Genomic DNA, 21,039 nt, shown 5'->3' with positions numbered 1-21,039 from the left:
TAATGCACATCTGAGCCTTTTGTTTGTAACATAAGCACTGAGTATCTGTTTCTCAGTCATTGGACCTGTCCATGCTCCCCATTATAACCGATGCAATAAAATTGCTGACCACCTGCTAAAGAAATGTTTGAATTATATTTATGTGAGATGAAGTTGCTTAACTGTGTACCCTTTATTTCTCTTCTGATACAGTGTTCTGGAATCTGAGCCACAATTTGGATTTGAAGAAGCCAAGTCAAAGCTACAAGGTACAGGGAGATCTGTGGTGGTGGTTGGAACTGGATATTGTGTTAATATGAGAGTGGAGAAGAGTGTGAACATGTTTGTTGTGGCAGCTCTGCTGCCCAGATGACAAGAAATCATTGGTAATTGCTAGGGTTAGCTGAAATACAGGCTACAGAGTTTCGGTGGAATATTCCTGTTCGTGTTCCAAAGGAATCGAAATCTAAAAACCTCTCTCCTTGAACACAAGTCTTAGCTGCACAGATATTCAGAGTATCTTGCCTATGCTGTTTTTCATAACTGTTCTAATCCTGCCAAGGAGATAGTGTCCCGGGACGTACAACACCATCCATCCTAGGATGAGTCGTTACGGTAGCCAACTTGCATGATTCCATTGCTTTATTATGAAAATTCCATTTCAAGACTGCTGTAATTGAGCTATTCCCATAATTAAGGGCTCAGGAACTCTTTGAATCGACACGTTTAACATTCAAAACCTGAGCTCAAATGCTTTAGTCCTGAAGCATCTGTAAAGAGACACCTCCTGCTTTTCATAATGTACAGAATCGCTGTTCGCCTAAAAGAAATGCTAACATGATTTTGTGTGTGGTACAGAACGTCCCTGGTTAGAAGATTCCTACAGTCAGTGGCTAGAGCGACTGAAGGTACGACTCCACGATTGTTACTAACCATTGAGCAGTTAAATACATTAATCATAAAATCACCTTATTAATCTCGTTTTTTTAATGGATTTAACAGAACCTCGTTCAGACAACTCAAAATAAACTCTGATACCACAGTACCAGTAATTCAGCAGCCTTACCATAAAGGAATAAAAGGAATTAGTCTGACACATCATTACTTACCAAGCTGCTTTGCTGAATTCCTTCAGAAACTGCAGTATTTGGAACCCAGCTGCTTTCAAAGCTGTTCCAAAGTGACCATATTGTGACCATATTGTGTCCCTTCTTTATCAGGGCACTCATTTCTATACAACTAGACCTGTAATTTAGAAAACTTGGGTCCAAATGTAATGCTTGGATTGTTCCTCCCATCTGAGTAGCCAATCTAAAACTGACAATTTAGGAACTTGCTGAAAGTAATTAACCTATCAATTAGCAAAGCTTTTTTGCCCCATGTGATCTCTATTACTATTTAATTAAGGTTAATTGAAAAGCTTTTGTTTCTTTGTGTAAATCCCTACGTTGGAAATGATAGCCAAAAGGTTTGGTATTAGACTATTACAAATCATTGCATATTACATCTTAAAACAAAAGTATCAGCTAATCTTGTGTAACAGTGATAATTAAGGAACTTCAACCACTGTCCTGAATTTTTTATTAGGAATTAAGCATTGTTCACTATAAAAATTTTTCTGCTGGTACGAACTGGCGTGAACTAAGTTTCCTAACGTCAGCTTTAGAACAAATTAAAAGGTTAATGGAGAATAGGAAATATCTTTCCATTTTAGGATGTCACTGCCCCCAGCAGTCCATCCTGCCCTTTCCTGGCAGAAGGGAATCCTGTTCACCCTACAGCATGCTAGCTTAAAACAGCCACAAAGGTAGGTTTACCCTGATAACCAACGCGTTCACGTAGGCAGCTGCCCATGCTGCTGCTTCTATTTTAGAGAATGGTATTCTCCAGCTGCATGGCATAACAAAACGCTAGCCATAACCTAGCCCCCAAACAGTAGGGTTACAGGCCTGACTACCCACTGTTCCGAAGCCTCTGAAGTACGGTCCTGTTCAGAGCTGCTGGAGTTAGGCAGGTCTGTAATTGGCAGGTGTAGGTTTTACTACTGGAGTTTGAACGACCTCTCTCAAACAAAGTAAAGTAATTAAAGGCTGTTTTAAATAACTGTGCAAAGACAATGTTAGGGAAACCGATTTCTCCCAAGATTGAGGGTAGGGGATGTTCTGATGAGTTATGCTGCTGCTAGATAACCAAAACTGCCAGTCACTTAAGGGTATAAGATGTGGAGTCTTAAAGTGAGTAGTTCTAAATAACAGAAACTATTCACTGAAGTGAATTGTGAACTCAATCCTGAATACATTGGTTTTGTCTTACAGGAGGGTCCCCCTCATAAATGTGCCTTAATTTTCGCAGATAACAGTGGAATAGACATAATTTTAGGAGTCTTTCCTTTTGTCAGAGAGCTCCTTTCTAGAGGGACAGAGGTAAGTGGTTTTCATTGCGAATTTGCTATGTAATGGAGCTTTGGTAATTGGTGAAAGGTTTGTTAACTACCTACCAGCAGTACCCTTTACCAGACTGGCTCCTAACAGCTAAATCAGGAATAATCCAAATCCCTGGAACTCCAAAGTCTAACTTTAAGTAGACTGTGAAAGGTAGCAAAGCAGAGCGAGCCTCTGCCAGACCTAAGTTTGCTGAATGGGGGTCTATAATGTCAGATGACCTGAAATAGCCGGTTAACTGAGGGAAAATGAGGACTGGGCCTCCAGCCTTTCTCTTCGCACCTCCTCTTTTGTAAAACGTCAGGCAATGGTGATTTTTTTAAACAAACAAGCAGCTCCAACACCATACGTGACTGCATTAATTGGTGAACTCTCTCAACATCTTTACCTCAGGTTATATTGGCTTGTAACTCTGGCCCTGCCCTAAATGATGTCACTTACAGCGAATCCCTGATTGTTACTGAACGGATAGCAGCCATGGACCCGGTTATTCAGTAAGCATATAACCAGTCTTCATTATGTATCGTACAGTACATAGAAGGACAAAGCAAGTTCCTTGTTACATACTTAGTTCATGTTTAACCATGTTTATTAGTGTCTGAAATCTGCAACCTGGAAGTAAGCTAAGGCAGATCATTTACTTTCATTAAGGTGAAAAATGCAGAGATCAGATCTCTCTTGAACATCCATAATTATATTTCTTGTCTGTGTCTTCCCTGATAAGCACGTGAGCTACTAAAACATAAATTTTCTATGTTAAAAAGAATAGAGGAAAATACATATATTTCACATATAGAGTAGCCCTGGTAGAGGATACAGAGCTAAGTAATGCTTTTGCTCAAGGAAACATTATGTTTCTTGGTGAAGTCCTAGCAGGAAAAGAAGCCTTTGCAAAGAAGACTTAGATATTCATTGGCGTCTGGCTTATTACCAGACTTGCATGACCCTGCTGAGGTGGCTGTTTAACATTTTTGTCTTTTTTTTTTTTTTTAAATAAAGATCTGCACTGAGGGAAGAGAAGCTGCTGTTGGTTCAGACAGGTTCGAGTTCTCCGTGTCTAGATCTAAGGTATATTGGCAAAGTACCAATTTGTTATTTGTCTCCATCAGCTGCAGGATGTTCAGGGCCTTAGCTCTGGAGTAGCTCAGCCACCTTTCCTGATACGAATCACTTCCGCAGAACCGTTAAGAGGTGCTTAATCTGGATTTACAGACTTGTAATATTGATCAAGCCTCAGTAGTTGTTGGACATCTTATCACGTCTGTGTTCAGCAATGACACATTGTCGGTTTCATGAGCAGCTTAGTTATGATGTCAAATCCTGCCTGTGACCAAGAAATCCACTTGACTATAAGAAGCATTTCATGTTGTTAACCTATTTATTTTTTATGAGTTTCTCTACTGGAGACAGAACTTACCTATGTTTTCTGGGAAATCCCAATTCTGCATGCATTTAATGAAGCTTTTAAAACTATGTTTCAACCTCATTTTCTTTGCTTTAAAGTGTTCCTGTTTATTGGCATCAGTAATTCCACCTGAAATGCCATATCCCACCACGTTTTATGTAAATGATAAAGCCCTTAGAACAGCCTGGCTTTCATCTGCAGCGTGTGTAAGGATGACTGTTTCTAAAGCAGACCTCTCGTTTCAGCCGCCTGGATAAAGGTTTGGCTGTGCTGGTCAGAGAGCGGAAGACAGACTTGGTTATCATTGAAGGCATGGGCCGTGCCATCCACACGAATTACTACGCGGCTTTGAAGTGCGAGAGCCTCAAGCTTGCTGTTATCAAAAACTCCTGGCTTGCTGATCGTCTCGGAGGGAAAATTTTCAGTGTCATTTTTAAGTATGAAGTGCCATGTAAATGATGTGGATCTGGTCAACTGCGTGAACAGGAGCAGCAGAATGGACTTGCACTAGTTTTACTTTAACTGTAAAGAATGTATTTTTATTACAACAGGGAAAAGAGTTCACAGGAAATTCCGTATTTATATTGTGCTTTTGTGACTTAAAAAGCAACAATATGATCCACTCTATAGTATACACACTCAAATATATATATGTATATCACTCATTGTTTATTTTGGTAAGTGTTTATTTTAATGCTGCAGTATTTGTGATGAAAAGACTTTATTTTTTTGTTCTGTGAGACATTCATATAGAAATATATTTAAATGTCAATGAAACCTTTTTTTATACATATCCGCCTACTCTGCCAGCAATGACATGGCACATACATACCAAATAGTTTTTAAAGTGCTGAGGGAATCTGACATTGCGTTTTCCATGTCAGCTTTTAAACTTACCTAAAATGTTTCATGCTCTTTGCGGTTAATTTGATTGAAGGACTGATCCACCTTCTAACCTAGCAAGCATTGCTTAAGCTGTATTTAAAATAGAACTGTCATGACCTGAGAGCACGTAGCAGATAACTGAACAGCACTAGTTTACCAGCAGTTGGAAGAACTTGTAACTCCTATTGCTTTCACTCTTTGTTCTTGCTAACAGTTGGGTGGGAGGGGAATTCTGCACCTGTACTAAATTACTTAGCAGTAGTTGGAAGTTGAGTCTCACTAAGTTACCCTCAAAGCGAACGTGTAGTGCTTTATTCAGGAGCACCCAGCTATTTTCCTGCCACAGGCACGTTAGTTTCTGTTGCCTTCAGTTATTTAATGCTGGGACTGATGCGAATTAGTCTTTGTTCATGCCGTGCAGTTAAAGCCATTTCCAAGTAACTGAATTTGCTTTTTTTTTTCCTCTGTCAGATACGCAGTACATAAATGGAGTGATTTAACCATGAATTTGCAAACCAGCATGTTCATGCATCAGTCATTCCCGCTCTGAAATGAAAACAGCTTAATTAGAAAACTACTTAATATGCAGCTGAGAACTGTTCCCCATGAATTTCAAAGATTCTTTGAGAGCAAGAGAATGATGCAAAATACCCATTGCTCACTGCCTCAACCTTTGCCTGGTGAACTTGTACTTCATTTTAATTGACTGATTACCAAGCTTCATGCTCTAGTACTGTTGGATTTCAACTATCAATCTTCTTCCTAAATAATTCTTGATCAGGTTAACTAAGACAGCTAAACAGGGAAACTTGTCCTATGACGGGAAGCTGGCAAAGGACAAGTCCGTGTCTTGCATTTCTTAAGTCCAGTAGTTCCTTAATTGCATGGTCTCCCTTTCTCGGGTTTTAGGCCACTGCAGAGAATGCAGTGAAGTCCTGCATTTTTGGGGTTTATGCAACGGTACTGTCGTTTCTGATTCAGAAATGACCTTCACAGTGACCAGCATCTTCTGCTTAGGAGAGGGGAAGAGTACAGTCTATTGATAACTGAAATGTTTAAGAAGCAGTTGTTCTTGATGAGAACAGTTGGATGAGAGCTTTAATTTTCAAGATCGTACCTCATACTGTAATTAGGAAGCAGAGGCTTCATATTAACCGATCCCAAGTCACTTACTCCTGCAGGCGTTCACGTACTTACATAGTAAACTTCTAAACTAAATACGGATCCACCATCTTAGCCACCTCAACTTTATTTTACCAAGTTGTTAACCTCCCTTATTTTTAACAGTTACACTCTATCCCTTATCAATTTAAATTCTTCCAAGCCACTTAATTTTCTTCTGTACCCAGCTCCACCACCAATCCAGAAGTGCTCTCTGTGTGTGTTTGTAATTAGAAAACTAACACGCTAGACTTGCAGAAAAACATCTGTCTACGGTGATGTAATTCCTATGACATAGATATGGTATAAACCTAATACATGCCCATTCCTTAAGCAAAAAATTCTTAAGCATTAGCCCTCCCTGAAGTCTCCTGGCTTTGTCTTGTGTTTTCCTTTATACGTAGACGAGTGCACATTTCTTCTGTGAAAACGGAGCAACAAGATTTCTGAAAAACAAAAGGGGAGGAAACAAGGGGGTGAGTTGTTCTGTGTCATAGAATCCACCTTTTAAGCGTGCACAACCCATCCATTGGGATGGATGGAGAACAGGAACACCAAGGTGCACATTCAGATACTAGTGCAGTTTCATTTACATGTGTTTTCCTGCTTGTCAAATGACTTAAGAATAGCCATACTTGGGAATAAACTTGTTATTGATGATTTACTGTCCTCTGTACACACTCAGCACATTGCAATGCAGTTTGGCTGCCTAGGAATTACAGTATATGTTTCTACTTAATATTTAGGTGCGGGGTGCGTATTTTATTATCATTACCTTGTGCAGGCTACAAAACTATCACACAGCCCAAGCTATGACATTTCAGAGATTTAAAGAGTAAATACATAGCATGTCTTCCCCCCTCACCACACCACACTGCTTTCCTTTGAAAAAGCACGATCACTACAGGAATCCAGCATTGTACACAGCGGAGCACTGGTGCCTCGCTTGTCCATGCTAAGCAGAAGGGATACAGGGAGGCAGGACAGGAGATAACACCCATCACCTACCTTTACATGTCCAGCAGCATGTCTGCTCTTATTTGACAGCTCCACCACAGCTGCAATCACTCCCAGTGCAAGGCCAATTGCAAGAGTAAGGAAGAGCCCACCCAGAGCCTGGGGCTGCAGAGGACTCCATCTGTCTCTGCTCTTGTGAAGGCAACTGGTCTCCCACCACTTGTTTCGCAAGTAGTCAAGATCACCTGATTCACGCAGCTTGAGGACAGCAATGGAGAGCTTCTTAGTCCACAGGGATGCTGGCAGCAGTAGAAACAAAAAAAGAAGAGTATGGGAGAGATCACAGCCACTGTAATTTTTAAGCAATCCGGTGCTATACTACCAAGCGGGGTTAGCTGGGTGCTGCTTCCCAGCTGTCAGCTGGTCATTCTGCAAACAGAATGCAACAGACTAAGCCAAGTGCTTTTCTTAGATAACAACCATTCCTATCCTATCCATAGAGGTACGATAATACTTGCAGAATAATGACCGAGTGAAGGTACTTTGAGAAATACAAGCAGTCATGCTCCACGAGAGAACAAACTGTCCACCCTGCTAACTGCGTTAGGAGCTCTGCATTACTGGGACCGAAGCAAAACCAAAAAAACCCACAGGAACCAATGACACCCCTGAGAGTTGGAATTTTCTGCTCGTTACAGTTCAGAGTAAGAGTCAGCGAGTGCTAGTGATAATTCACCTACAGAATGAAAACGTTGCATAGCAGGGTTACCAATTTGTGCATACTAGATTACTAGCGTTAATGCAGAAAATGTGTACAAGTTTCAGGACTTGGCTATGCCGGGCTTTTTCCTCTGTCAATCTGCTACTTCAGACCCATGAAATCCAAGGGGAAAAGTGGGACAGAAGTGGTGCACGATGACTAACCTTGGGTAGTAGCAATGCCAAATCCTCTGGCTCCAATAACTTCAGGGGCCCTGATCAAATTGCAGTGCCTGGCAGCTGCAAGGTCTTGAGAGATTGATTCACCAATGAAGGCATAGTTTGATTCCATCACACGTTGAACTGCTTCCTGGTAAGTTTTGACTAAAACGTGGTCTCGTCTCTTGTCCATATATTCATAGATCATCTGATGGATCGGATTCTTGGAGTTCTGCAGCCCAAAAACCCAAGTGTCAAACTGAAGTGTAAAACAATCATCCAAAAAAAAACTGCATCTATGTGCAATGGCTGCAAAACAATTTGGAGAATAGGAGTGCTTAAACCATTGCCCTTTGAGCCCTCTGTACTGAAAACTAGCATATAGCTAACACGGATTTCCTCTCTAATGCACAGTGTTACAGGGATACAAGTATTAAGTATTTCAAACCCACACCCCCCCAAAAACCACCTTTGCAGGCATCCAGTTAATGCATCCAGACATTACCTACATCAGTCCTCGTGTTCAAGGTACACAAGGATAACCCCTGAAGACTAGCACCGCTTTCTCAAAAGAGAATACACTATAAAAATATAGTCCTCTGCATGCTTTTCTCTCTGAGAAAAGGTAGAAGAGATGAACAAAACAGATACCAATCACATTATTTGAAGTATTACAGGAAAACTGATGGCGTCTACAGTGATGAGGGCGGTGTAAGGACCATTAGGCATGAGCTAGACACCTTGGCCCCAGCTTAGCAGTTCTGCGGCACCTGTGTATGTGCACAAGTAGATTCTCTGCACCTTGAAGAAGTAGAAAGTAGAGGAGCCATCCAGCGTCCCAAACTCAAGCTTTCTTTGCTTCACAAGATCTTCAAAAGTCTGGATTGGGAGCTGCTCACTGCCAGAGCTCAGCAGCGCGGTGAAGTTGGCGATGTAGGCAGCCAGCAAGGCGATGGTGAACAGCCACCAGACGGCAGCGATGACCCGCACAGAGAGCGCTTTGGGCCGGGGGGTTACACCTGCACGACCAGAGGAGCCGATAAAACGTATGGGAGGTGACATACGGTGAGAGAGAGCCGAAGAACTTTACATCCATGAGCCCGAGTTAAAGACTTCCTTTTAAATAACTGCAGTAACAGCTTTGCCAAACTGCAAAACTTGCCCTGCAGCTATTTAATGCACAAGCCTGAAAAGACCTGCTACGGCTGCTTTGAACTGCATCAGTACTGCATGCAGCACAGAGTTGACACGACATCAGTGGCCACAACCAACAACAAAACACTCCACTCTACAAAGCACCAGTGCAATGGTTGATATTCCCTAGGGCAGTTGTTACAGCAAAAAATACGCATTCCCCAACTGAAGCCAGCCACCTGTACAATTCTGACAAGTCTGTAATCAAAACTCCCCAAAACGGGAGTTTTAGTGTTGCCAAGTGTCCCTACCGGAACATCTTTTCCCCTCAACAGGATAGCACACCAGAGTTACAGACAGATGGGAGCTGGATACACAATCAGCTTAAAAAACTACACTGCTCCCAGAGCTCCTTTGTTGCAGTCCTCCCAGCTCACCTTGCAGGGCAAGCGCTCCTGCTCCAAACCAGAGGCTATTTAAGAAGGTAAAGTGGTTCTCTTCATTCTTTGGCTCATTCCATTCACAGGGGCTCAGTCTGTGGGAAAATGACAGGATAAAACCAGACATTCAGGAGGAAAAAAATTTAAATAATCCTGCAGTGTGACTGCAGCAGTGCAGATAGCCTGGAAATGCCCTTTCCTTCCACGGTAGCTCCTCCTTCACCTGAGTTCCAGTTTAACCAGTGCAGAGGAAAGTACTCCTGCTCAATGCCTCAAGTAGTTTGCAACAGTGATGGCTCAGGGGGTCCTGACACGGGTTTGCCAGACACTTTCTTCCCGAGCCATGGCATAATCCAGTCTCCCTGGCACACCTGAGTGGCAATATTGGCTCTGTTCTGTAATATCAGACTGAAGGCTGCTCCTTGGAGCAAATCTTTACCTATAAAGATTGTGCATAAAACTAGAAAAGCAGCAGTGGAGCTTCTGTTCAAGACTGCAGCTGCAGAGAGCCTTAGTGCAGCCTAATCAAGAAAGGGGGAGAAAGCTGAATCTCCTGGGAAGGGGGTGGAGTGGTGGCAGAGAGAATCTCTTCCACAAGTCAGTGCAGGGGACAGTGCATAAAAATACACCAGGAGAGAGACCTGCACATAGGAACGTGGTCGTAGTTCAAAACAAACTGATAAAAATGAAAAAGAAGAGCTGAAGTACAAACACAGAGTCCTTTTAGCAACCCTAAGTAATCCACATCAAGAGATATTGTGCTCTTCGTGGGGAGATCCTACTCTTAATGCTGTCTTAATCTGACATGACTTAAGCTTTATTAGCCCTGGTTCTGGACCTGTACAGAAGGTTCCTCAAAGCAAAACGCACCCTGGTACTTTCTTTAAAACTGAGATCTCTTCATAGCTGAGAAAGCAGTTGACTTGAACAAAATCCGTGAAACAAATTCATTTATACCTGGCAACAAGAAAGAGGCAGAAGCACGTCAGCACATAAGCAAATAAAAGGCCAGTCCAGGTCTCCTTACTGAAAGGAGCCAAGAAGTGGAAGAAAGACATCTCCTGAGAGACAGTGTCTTTTCGAAGCAAGATTCCAATCCCAGTCTGCAGGAATGGTGTGGTGAAGGAGACCACCTCTTCCCTTGCTGATGTGACTGTCAACGGAGCCACTGCAATGTCTGCTTCCTATAAGATGGAGACAAAAAGTAATCAACCATCCAACCTACCTGAAGATTTCTGACACTCAGATAAGATGCTTCCCAAGCTGAGTGGGCAGATATCTACATGGCAAATCACTTCTCTGTGTCAACAGACAGCTACCATCTTAGACTGTATGCTCCAAGAAATAGGATAGTTTTCCATTTTGCATTGTTCATAGCGGGGTGCTGGTTGGTATCCGGGGCTTCTGGTTTCCTACTACAGCATCGCACACACAAGCTGAGGCTGTGCACCATGAACCACGTTGGTTTTGTTTACCAAAACCAGAAGGCATGTTCCTTTCTTTTTCTGGCTGCAGCATCTACTGACAGCTGGACACAGTACTGAGTTCAGAGGAGCAAAGAAGGTTTAATTCAAATGTTACCAACAGATGACAGAACGTTAGCCATAGGGAATGGCACACAATGGGGTAAGATGTGCATTCAGGTATCTCCTTAAAGAGTCTAAGGGATTACCATTCTGAAAGAGACAAGTTTCACCTAGTGGTTAAGTTCAAGGTAAGTTTTCCTTAAAGCCGTTATCTTTGTTTCATTAGTGAGCTAAGATGTCTGTACAGTCTCTCAGACTACAAAGAAACACTGGGTAGCCTCTGAGACAAGACAAGCACTGCACCAAGAGCACCTTGTTGTAACAATGATTTCCTGCTGTGGTCATTGTCTCCTTGTTCCTTAGTTTCCATATTTGCAGGACAAAACCAACTACAAGTCTTGCTATTCATCCGTTGTACACAACAGGCAGAATGACTCTAAGTAGCTCAGTCCCTGAGCACATTCTAATGAAGTCCAAGAGCTGCCAGCACTGTTCTTTCCTTCTAGAGCTGCAGTTTGTCAAAAATATAAATTGAAAATTACCTGTCTCAAAATCTCGCCAATCATCCCTGTCCAGTTCCCATTGGGAGAGACGGCACCGTACTGCCCATCTCCTACCACCTTCACCTTGTAGCTGAAGTGAAGCATTGCAGCCAGTGCTTTCAGCAAATCAATGCAGTATCCCTCCAGTTCTGCACTTCTCAACATGACATAAGGATCTTCCTGCATATTGAGGGAAAAATACACAATTACATGCTCCCATAGTCTGCAGTGCAACTGATTGTGAATTAAACCATTTTTTGGGCAAACCCTCCCCAAATACCTCTATCCACATTATTGGGGGGACAACATTTCCAAACTTGAGAGATATTCACTGTAGTCACGTGCCACCACTAGTCATAGACTACAGCTCCAGCAGGACAGCTGCATTCTGCAAGCCACATCTACCACAGAAGTAAGTGATAATCTCTTCTCGGCCTAAAAGCCCAAATACATTTCATCTGGCCCATCAGAGCATCAGATGAGGGTCACACAGCGGTGCAGGACCTGACATCAGAATCAGAAAATCTACTGCTGCAGCTTCTTCTGAGTAGTCCTCCTTGTCTGCTGCATGTGGTAATGCATTTTCTTTTTTTTTCCTAGCCTGTTTTTAATGCCTGCACATGTGTGATCTTCACATGTTTCCACTGCGGGACAGAAACAACTTATAGGTAACATGACAATCCTTAGGTGTAGCTAAACAGAGTGAAGAGGCCTGGCTGTCCTCCCAGAGCAGTCATTTATAGAAGTGTATGCCCAGTCCATTTTGTGGGCTTTGATACCCCTCGAATCCTCCCATTGCAAGCTACAGACAGCTTGCACCTCTACACCACTGAGCCAGTGCTCCAAAAACACTATCTGTGATGAACAGGAATATCAGTGTCAAAGAGAGCCCAAAAAAGTGCCTGCAAATACATGGGTGGGAAAAAAAGGCAAAGTATAATTCCAGCTATCTCCCAGGCACTATCAGTGTTGTGTCACTGCCTTACCAGGATTGTTGTGACAATCAAAGTTGGAAGACCCTCTTCTCGTCCCCTTGAGTCAGTGCCCTGCAAATCAAAAAATGAAGAAGAAATAATTGGATTTCAAAGTCCCAGACATGGCCCCACTTCACTAGGGCTTACATTATGTCTTGGGGTGGGTGTTGGGGGTGGGTGTGCATGTGTTAAACCAGCTATAAATCTGCCCCTGTACGCTGCAGCAATCTCACCACCACCGTTCCCTAACAGTAATTAATAAATCACAAGCATTTCACTTTATTGCATGTTGTCAGCACACTTTGTCCAAATAAAAATCACTTTAAATGTTGTTACAATTCTTCAGATACCCAGTGCATACAGTCTGCCAAAGAGATCAATTCATGTTGCTGACAAAACAGCAGCCAATTAAGGTCTCATTAGAGAGCAATTCCAGGAGACACAGAACAGTAGGACACCTGAGAGGAGGAGGAGAGGAAACGTGGATTCACTTCTGCACAGAACGCTGAATTCAAGAGTACATCTTCCAACCTTACAGAGTCACACAACTCACGATGATTTCTGATCAGTACTACTTCGGAACAATTCAAGCTTTTACCAGTAAAGCAGTCTAATTCTGTAAGATTTGGTGGTCTTAAGTGTATCCCTTTATTCTAAAATTACACAGTAATGTTGCTAGACAGAGTGAGAGAGCGTGTGTGTGTGTGTGCGTGCAGCACAAGATCGGCAAAAGAAGCTCCAGTTCTTCCAGAAGCTGAATGATCTTGTTTCAATTCTCTCTTTGCAATGCAAGGATTTGAGGGATGAGCTTTGTCTTTGAAACTGTGATCAGAAGTTACCTAACGCAGAGTGTTCTGGCAGCAAAGTTTTTATTGCCAGATAAGCCACAATTTGCTCTTAGATAAAAGCAAAAAAGTCACATTTCTTTTCAGGTCTGTTTAAAATATTTATGTCTACTGAACAAAAAGGTGAATAAAACAAAAGACCAAAAAATCCTGGCCTATGCCTCTCACTTGGCTTCACCCATTAGTTATTGAAGGTTTCAAAGTGGTTCTTTAAAAAATCTCTACAACATACTACAACTTTTGTAAATATACCAGAAAAGTATTTTATTGGGCAAAAGTTGCAGGGTTTCGGTAGCAGGAGGGTGGGTAGGGGTGGCCTCTGCAGGAGGGCACGAACTGCCCAGTGCTGGACACAGCTGTTTCAAGCTGGCTTAGAAATGGACAAAACAGACCCACAGTGCACCAAAACTGAATGAATCGTACAAGTTTATGGTGCCTATGCAAAAACTTCTTTAAGAAAGGGCGGTAACCACTGGATGAGAGACAAGGCTAGAGCAGGAAGAGACACAAAAGACAATGTCAGGTCAGGAGAGTTGCCCAAGCAGGGGGAAAGGAGAAGTAAGAAAGCTACCAGAGCAGAAGGGACAGCAGAGTGGGAGAAAGGCCAAAGAAGAAGAGCCGCCCCAAGAAGGGACAGGGAGGAGATGCAGGAGGAGGTACAACTGTAATGGGGCTGCAGTCAGTGGAGGAACCTGCACAGAAGCAATTGAGTAGGAACCACAAAACACTGACCCCAATTCTCCTGTGCTGCTTTGCTGCCTCACCAGAGGGACTGAGTATAAAATGCGTGCAGTGAGGGGACTGGAGACCAGGGAGAGGGGAGGACAAGAGGGCAGTTGAGATGTGTTTCTTTGGGATTTGATTTTTTTGTTTGTGTTTATTTCTCAATGCTAGAATCAACAATTGGAGGTTTATGCTAATTGAAACATTTAAATTTGACAAGTTTCCCAAAAACTCTCTTTTAGGCACGTGACAGGCATCCAGCACGCTTTGAGATTGAGAAACGAGCCGAGATTCAGGTGACACAAATTCTGTCTCTACCTATGCCATTTGGACAATTAATTTCATTTCCTAATGCTACCATAACCAACTCTCCCACCATTTTTGAGTGGAAAGTCTTTAGAACAAATACTGTCCTGCACTATGTGAGTATATACACGTTCTAGCAGGTTAGATTTTAAGTGACATTTGCCATCTTTCTGCTAAAGCCTGAGGAATTACATCCCACGCAGACCCTTTTTACATTAAGTGGAAACTTCTGGAAATAAAACACACAAGAACTAATAAAGGTGTATCTGCATGTTCATATGTGTCTGAATTTTGTTCGATGTTAAGAAGTATATAAAGATCATAAGTGATGCAATGATTCTGACGTTTAAATTCTATAAGCCATGAAGACAGGACTATAGGCAGGTTCTTCCCTGGGGCATGACTGAATTTTGAATTCTGGACAAAAGATTGAGTAAAAAAAAGCATAGACACACAGACAGACTTAGAAATGACCATCCCTAGCCATGAAAGGTATATTTAAAATAATAACTCCTCACAGATTAAAAGCATTGCACACTATGACCACATCTATTTCTGGATTTAAAATGTAAGACCTTTTGCACATATGCCTTTATAGGTAGCTCTGCACCAATGAACTCAAACATACCTTTCCCACAGCATCATCATTCCTTGTAGTTCCTGAAAAAAACCAACAACAAAATCAACTTCTTGCAGGGCTTATATTTACAGCTCCTTAAAAATGAAGTTTCATACCCTCATTTCATATTGCACTTAAATAAACAGAATGATTGTCCTTGACTCACAAGCTCACAGTGCAGTTGACTTGCAGCAGTTTTGTCAAGTTTGTTTCCTCATTCACAGCACAGTATTACTGTGAAACAAACAGAAGCAGAAACAGACACAGCCAGATTCAGGCTGTAGAAGGTTCTAATTGTAACTTAATGATTACGACTGTCACTCACACACTGAGGAATGGATTCTGCAGAATCCATTGCCTTATTTCCTTATTGCCCTCCCTGACAAGGTGAAAAGCCAGCTCTCCCGCTACTTCGCACAACTAAGATTTCCCCATAAATCCTGCAAAACCTTGTCTATACCCCTAAGGAAAAGCCCTGTAAACAACCAAAAGTTCATCGCCATTAAGTTCCAAGACACTAGGTTTTCTTATTCTTCCCTTCCCCTCTTAATTATAGGTTCCTACTGTCAAAGCAGCCAAAGGGGTTGCAACCACTGGGGTAGAAACCCTTCTCCACCACGTCCTACTCTGTTCCCCCCTCAAATTATAAGCACCCTGACTTTTCATTCCTGTGAAAATTAAAACCTCCAAAAGGGCCATGACCAAAACCAGGAACCAACAGCAACAGCGCTAAAGAAAGAGGGACCAGGAAACCTGTCTTGTGTTGCCGGTTCTCTGTATCCCATCAAGGAATAGAGAGTAAGGGAAGTACATAAAATTGACAGTACTGAGATCGAGAGCCAGTGCAACCCTGTAGACTGCATTGGAGTGAACACCAATGCATTTGACGTCAAATCGTCAAATCCGCTATTGACCTTTTCTGTATTACTTCTCCTTCCTATGCCTCAGTTTCCCATTTATAAAACAAAGGTAACAATACTCCCTTCTTTGCTAAAAACACCAAGATCCACCCGTAAAAGTACTATTATTGTGGTTAATCATGCTTCTGGGTTCTACAAGTCCTGTTAAATTATTTGATCCACAACTTCCCTTTTCATAATACTCAGGAGAATACCTCAATCCCACCCCAGCTGCAAGACAGCTAAACTACAATGATTGAGATGCTGAATTAAACCCATAATTGTGTCAATATATGACTCATTAATTGCCCAGGATGTTTTTTCTAGAATGTGCACAGCGTTGCTCCTTGGAATCAAAGAATTCACAGTGCAAGAGCCAAAAATCCCTCAAGATAAAACAAAAAATTTAGGGTGTTTTCACTCTTTCAAGCAAAAGCTGTGAGTTTTTCATTAAATATAACAACATATTCATTCATTATGTATTATTCATTCTTTGGTTTTGCATTTTCTGGCCTTGTGCTGAACTCTACATTATTGTAAAACAAAACCTGCTTTTTCCCTCTCCACTACAGTTCTCCATGGGAGCTGGAAATCTTCACAAAGGAGTTCTCTTGTCTCCCTTTAGAAACTCATTAAAGCCAGTAAAAGCTTTTTGAGCCTCCTTTTTGAAGACCTGCTAGGGTTTCTTGGAAGAAAACAGCCTGTACTGAGAGCTTCAGCTCCCCCACAGTGGCACTGGATGCAGCTGTTTAAAGCCCCATTGTAAGAACTCCTGAAAGGACCATAAGTAATCGAGTTGCAGCACTAACTCAAAGTTCATTGCAGTGACACTTCTCAGAAGCCAAGTCCTCATTGTAAGAATCCTTTGTGAGAGTCTACAAAAACATAAGACAAAGAAAAGACGCTCATCCCTCCACTCTTGTTCCCCAAAGGCTGGTGGCTGCAGGAAATGACTGGTTGCAAAAATCAGCCTTGTCCTTACCCCTTCTGTTCTGAGCATGCCCAGCCGTCTAATGGGAGATGAATCCCTGCTTAACTTCAATCATAGAATGGTTTGGGTTGGAAGGGACCTTACAGATCATCTAGTTCCAAGCCCTCTGCCATGGGCAGGGACACCTTCCACTAAACCAGGTGGCTCAAAGCCCCGTCAAACCTGGCCTTGAACACTTCCAGGGATGGGGCATCCACAACCTCTCTGGGCAACCTGTGCCAGTGCCTCACCACCCTCATAGTGAAGAATTTCTTCCTTGTATCTAGTATAAATCTACCCTCTTTCAGTTTAAAGCCATTACCCCTTGTCCTATCACTACATGCCCTTGTAAAAAGCCCCTCTCCAGCTTTCTTGTAGGCCCCCTTCAGGTACTGGAAGGCTGCTCTAAAGTTTCCTCGGAGCCTTCTCTTCTCCAGGCTGAACAACCCCAACTCTCTCAGCCTGTCTTCAGAGGAGAGGGGCTCCAGCCCTCTGATCGTCTTCGTGGCCCTCCTCTGGACTCGCTCCAACAGGTCCCTGTCCTTCTTATGCTGGGGGCCCCAGAGCTGAACGCAGTACTCCGGGTGGGGTCTCACGAGAGCAGAGTAGAGGGGGATAATCATCTCCCCCGACCTGCTGGTCATGCTTCTTCTGATGCAGCCCAGGATACAGTTGACTTTCTGGGCTGCAAGCGCACGTTGCCAGGTCATGTTGAAAAAGCTTGTAGCACTGTTAAGAACTGGCCACCTCACCCCAATTTTCTACCTCATCCTCCCTCTCTAGGCTAGTACTCTTGCCTTTGCATCCTTTGCCAGCATTTCCCCTTTTGCAGCTTGTGACCAGGAGAGATAGCTGAACTAAAAGAGGAGGCGATGGGTCAGGTGGATTACAGTTTTGGAGTACACTGGGACATACAGGATGAGAGAATTCTCAGTATGAGAGAATTTGACCATCGTCACAGAAGCAAATGCCTGAAGTATCTGTAACCTGAGGTGAACTGCTGCTACCATAGCTATGCAATTACCAGCTCTGGGTAGATAGGAGATGGGTGTGCGAGATGGACAGGAGAGACAGCAGAGGAAGTGAAGTTGCTCTCCCAACCCTCTAAACAGAGAACCAATTTTTATCTCCCAGTAATTTTGCAAGGCCAAGATACTCCTTAGCCTGAGTCTGGACTCCAGGCATAGAACACCAAAAAGCCACAATAAGATTGAAACAATAGCATTGTTGTTTAGTTGCAAAAGCAAGCTTCCCAGCTCCTCACACTGAAAGCAAAGCGTGATCCAACTGGCTGAGCACTGTGAAGAAGTCCCTGGCAGGCTCCTACTACGGTCCCTTAGGAACTTCAGGGGGAACGTAGCATTACCCTTTGCCTACAAGAAGTATGGGGACTCACAGAGCTGACAACTTCAATGCACTAAATCCCCTCTTCTTCCCAAAACATGCCATGAGCAGAGGGGCTAAACAAGTAACATGCAAAACATTACTCACAGAAGAACAAGTTAATCAGCGTATCTTGCTGCAATTCAAGGGACCATAGACTCAAAGAAGTGCAGCTTTAACCACAATAATGGTGTTCAAGGATAACTAACCACCCTTGTTCTAGGCTTTTTCATCTTCCCTGATCTCTGGGAAATCATCTGATTTGCAGCCATAGCAGCAAAGACACTTAGCAGCAGCACTCATAACATGATAAAGTCACAATCACAAGCTGTAACAACAAGGTAGGCCCTGGTGATGTCTTAATAACCAATTCAAAAGCAAATTCTTAGATTAAGACAAAATCCTGCAAGCACTAGCAGTTAAAGACTGAAAGAATTAACACACTGTAAAGAACAAAAACCAGATTTGGATGCAGCCAGCATTTTTGGATCATTTTTCTCACCTGTCTGGCTTGATTCTCTCAGGAGCAGCATGGTTGTAATCACACAGAACATGAAGTGAAGACCTTTGTCCATTGGAGCAGAAATATCTACTGTCTAAAGGAAACTTCCTGCTAGAGATGAAAGGCAAGTAGTTAAAGCTGATTTTACAGTTCCTCATTGCTGGATTAAAATCAGTCCTGGATTTTCTGTACCTCATTCTGAAGAGTCCCAATTCAAACAAAGGTCTCCAGGTGAAAACACAGTCACTTCTGAGACCAGCCATAACAAATACTAGAGAAAAGATTCTGGTGAACACTTCACTGCACCAAAAAGGATGTGACAAACTTATAAAGTGGATTTATCCCCTGGTTGTTGCACTGTTCCTCTTCCAGTCAGCTCTCCACAAAGGAGAGGCATGCCACAATCAGTGTGCAGGCTGTGGAGAGAGGCAGCTGTAGGTGTGTGCAGTAACAAGGGGCTGGAAGAGACACACACCCATGGGTTCGCAGGGAAAGGAAAGGAAGCAACTGAAGTGGACTGCTCCTGAGTACTAGGCCCTTACGCTCTGAGAAATGGGAAGGTGCTATTAAAGAAATTTTAGTAGCCAGTTGAGGCACTAATAGAACAGCCTCCTCCAGGAGGTTCTCATCTGGGGGGCTTAAAAGCAAAACCTTAATGTCACTTTCCATTTGGGCTGCAGAAAACCAAGGTGTTTATTTCATTTGCACCAAAATGATCTGAAACAAAGCTGTTTCACCCTGCATCAAGAGACATGAGAAATTGTTTCTGAAGCCCTCTTTTGTCTCAATCTCCTACTCTTAACTGAGTAAGGAAAAAGGGGTAGGGGGGAGGAGGGTGAAAACCAGCATATTTTATTAACTTTTTCATTTCAAACTCTGCAACAAAATTTCTGCATGGCTTGAAATAATTGTACATTTGCATTGTAAAAGAGCAACAGAACTATGAAAAACAATCAATGCCAGGTTATATTAAGTCTCAAGCTGCTGCAGTATTTTTGATTGCATTTGTCGTCATAGTGTCAAACAAGGTTCAGGACACCATTACACCAGAAACCATAAAAATGGTATTAAAAATGTCCAAGAAAACTTACCATTTAGGAGACTATGTAGGCAAAAAAAATCCTACATATGGTATTACTTGCTTCTGACTGATGCTCAGAAAACACTGGTTTCAGTTAATCTTACCTCATCAACTTTTATGAAGTTTTCCCCAAACCTGTACTCCTCTGAAAACTCTTGACATTACAGCTCAGTAGTTTCCCTCACTCATTTTCTCCACATTTTTCACCTAACTAGAGAGGTGAATGAAATTTACACGGAAGATTATTTCTGGGTTAAATTTAAATGCTGTCTTTTTTGTTATTGTTGTAAAAAATACTTCAAAATTGGAATGTTTTGATCCTTGTGAAAGGATCAAAGGAGAGGACTGACATTTGAGTTATGGATCAGCCTACATTTTCTAAAAAGTAATTATAGAATATAGACAAAGTGGTAGCTACTGTTAGCTGTTGCCAGAGCAGCACATGAACTGAACAGCTAAATCACCCACCAGGCACATAATGGAAAAGCAGCATTAGTCTTCAGGTTGAGCCAGTGAGGAACCGCGTTTTTCTTGGTAGATTTAACCTGTAGATTACTGCTACTTTTTCCTTACAATTCGGTACATACTACAAAATGATCTTTATTTCAAGTGGCCTTCTTCAAAGCTAATCAGAGCTGGTAATACATTGCTTGCATCACCTTGAAAAGAAAGAGTTGTTAACACACTGGCTGCTGACTGTCTAAAAGAACAAATAGAGTGTAAATACGTGCAAAAAAGAATTTTTGCAAAGGCTAATACACTTTCCTAGCTCTAATTTAGTACTAGAGTAATTTAAGGACAAACGAAATCAGTTAGAGAGAGAATAATGGGAGGGCAGAGGGGTTTAGTGCCTCCCAGTGTGTAAGAATTCCTTAGATACCGCTTAAATTAACCATTGCAATATCCATTCACCATCTACCTGAGGAGGTACTACAAAGTTTTCTCATGCTGGCTTTACAGCAAAACAAACTAAGGATTAAAAAAGTTACTTTGCTAGAACCAGCTCTCATTCCTCAGAAGGTTTTCAGTCTTTCAAAATGTAAATAAAAAAAGACAACATTACTCCTCAACCAGTCTTCTGTACGCAGTGCTGAAGGAAGGCATCAGTATTAAGACAGCAGTGGAAAAGATGAACAACCATCAGCTAGGAAGGTGACAGCCTGTTGCACACAGGCTTTGATCCTCGTCATCTAGAACAAGAACAGCAGTGATTGAAGGCAGTATCTCACTTACAGCAATTCCTTTAGTCTTTCCTAGTTCCGTTTGTCTGACTGGGTACTAGCAGAAGCAACTCGATGAACAGGCACAATGCAACTGCTGGAACACTGAATGCTCACAGGCATTCAACG

General features: G+C 42.4%; 2 protein-coding genes across 4 annotated transcripts in view; one reads left to right on the top strand and one right to left on the bottom strand.

The window, feature by feature from the left end:
- The window catches only part of PANK4 (pantothenate kinase 4 (inactive)), a 27,200-nt gene extending 20,669 nt beyond the window's left edge, over positions 1-6,531 (top strand). Inside the window, exons 14-19 of the mRNA XM_076356363.1 lie at positions 193-248; positions 838-887; positions 2,295-2,402; positions 2,814-2,914; positions 3,420-3,488; positions 4,071-6,531. Of these exons, the coding sequence (XP_076212478.1) occupies positions 193-248; positions 838-887; positions 2,295-2,402; positions 2,814-2,914; positions 3,420-3,488; positions 4,071-4,284 (598 nt within the window). The 3' untranslated portion in view covers positions 4,285-6,531. The remainder of the gene's footprint in view (positions 1-192; positions 249-837; positions 888-2,294; positions 2,403-2,813; positions 2,915-3,419; positions 3,489-4,070) is intronic.
- LOC143169131 (putative glutamate receptor) lies at positions 4,474-21,039 on the bottom strand. 3 transcript variants are annotated; one of them, XM_076356366.1, is made up of 11 exons: positions 20,924-21,039; positions 18,610-18,720; positions 14,865-14,896; positions 12,375-12,434; positions 11,389-11,568; positions 10,278-10,504; positions 9,318-9,415; positions 8,548-8,765; positions 7,753-7,978; positions 6,880-7,127; positions 4,474-6,317 (listed from the first exon to the last, which is right to left on the bottom strand). In XM_076356366.1, exons 2-11 carry the CDS (start codon positions 18,680-18,682, stop codon positions 6,216-6,218), a joined length of 1,464 nt encoding a protein of 487 aa, XP_076212481.1. In that variant the 5' UTR covers positions 18,683-18,720; positions 20,924-21,039; the 3' UTR covers positions 4,474-6,215. The 3 variants fall into 3 exon arrangements, with proteins under 3 accessions (XP_076212481.1, XP_076212479.1, XP_076212482.1); XM_076356364.1 differs by having other exon boundaries at positions 18,610-18,717; XM_076356367.1 differs by lacking the exon at positions 20,924-21,039 and adding an exon at positions 20,159-20,355 and having other exon boundaries at positions 18,610-18,717.

The sequence above is a fragment of the Aptenodytes patagonicus genome, chromosome 19, assembly GCF_965638725.1.
Source record: "Aptenodytes patagonicus chromosome 19, bAptPat1.pri.cur, whole genome shotgun sequence".
Taxonomy (NCBI): Eukaryota; Metazoa; Chordata; class Aves; order Sphenisciformes; family Spheniscidae; genus Aptenodytes; species Aptenodytes patagonicus.
The sequence above is the reverse complement of the archived record's forward strand: the minus strand, read 5'-3'. Positions and strand labels throughout refer to the sequence as shown.

What these genes read in the sequence shown, in the direction of transcription:
- LOC143169131 (XM_076356366.1), bottom strand. Translation starts at nt 18,682, where the DNA reads ATGGACAAAGGTCTTCACTTCATGTTCTGTGTGATTACAACCATGCTG. An exon ending in TTGGCGAGATTTTGAGACAG is followed by an intron (nt 10,505 to 11,388) that starts GTAATTTTCAAT and finishes TCCATCTTATAG; the next exon opens with GAAGCAGACATTGCAGTGGC. An exon ending in ATGCTGCTGGACATGTAAAG is followed by an intron (nt 6,318 to 6,879) that starts GTAGGTGATGGG and finishes TTTGTTTTTCAG; the next exon opens with AAATCTTGTTGCTCCGTTTT.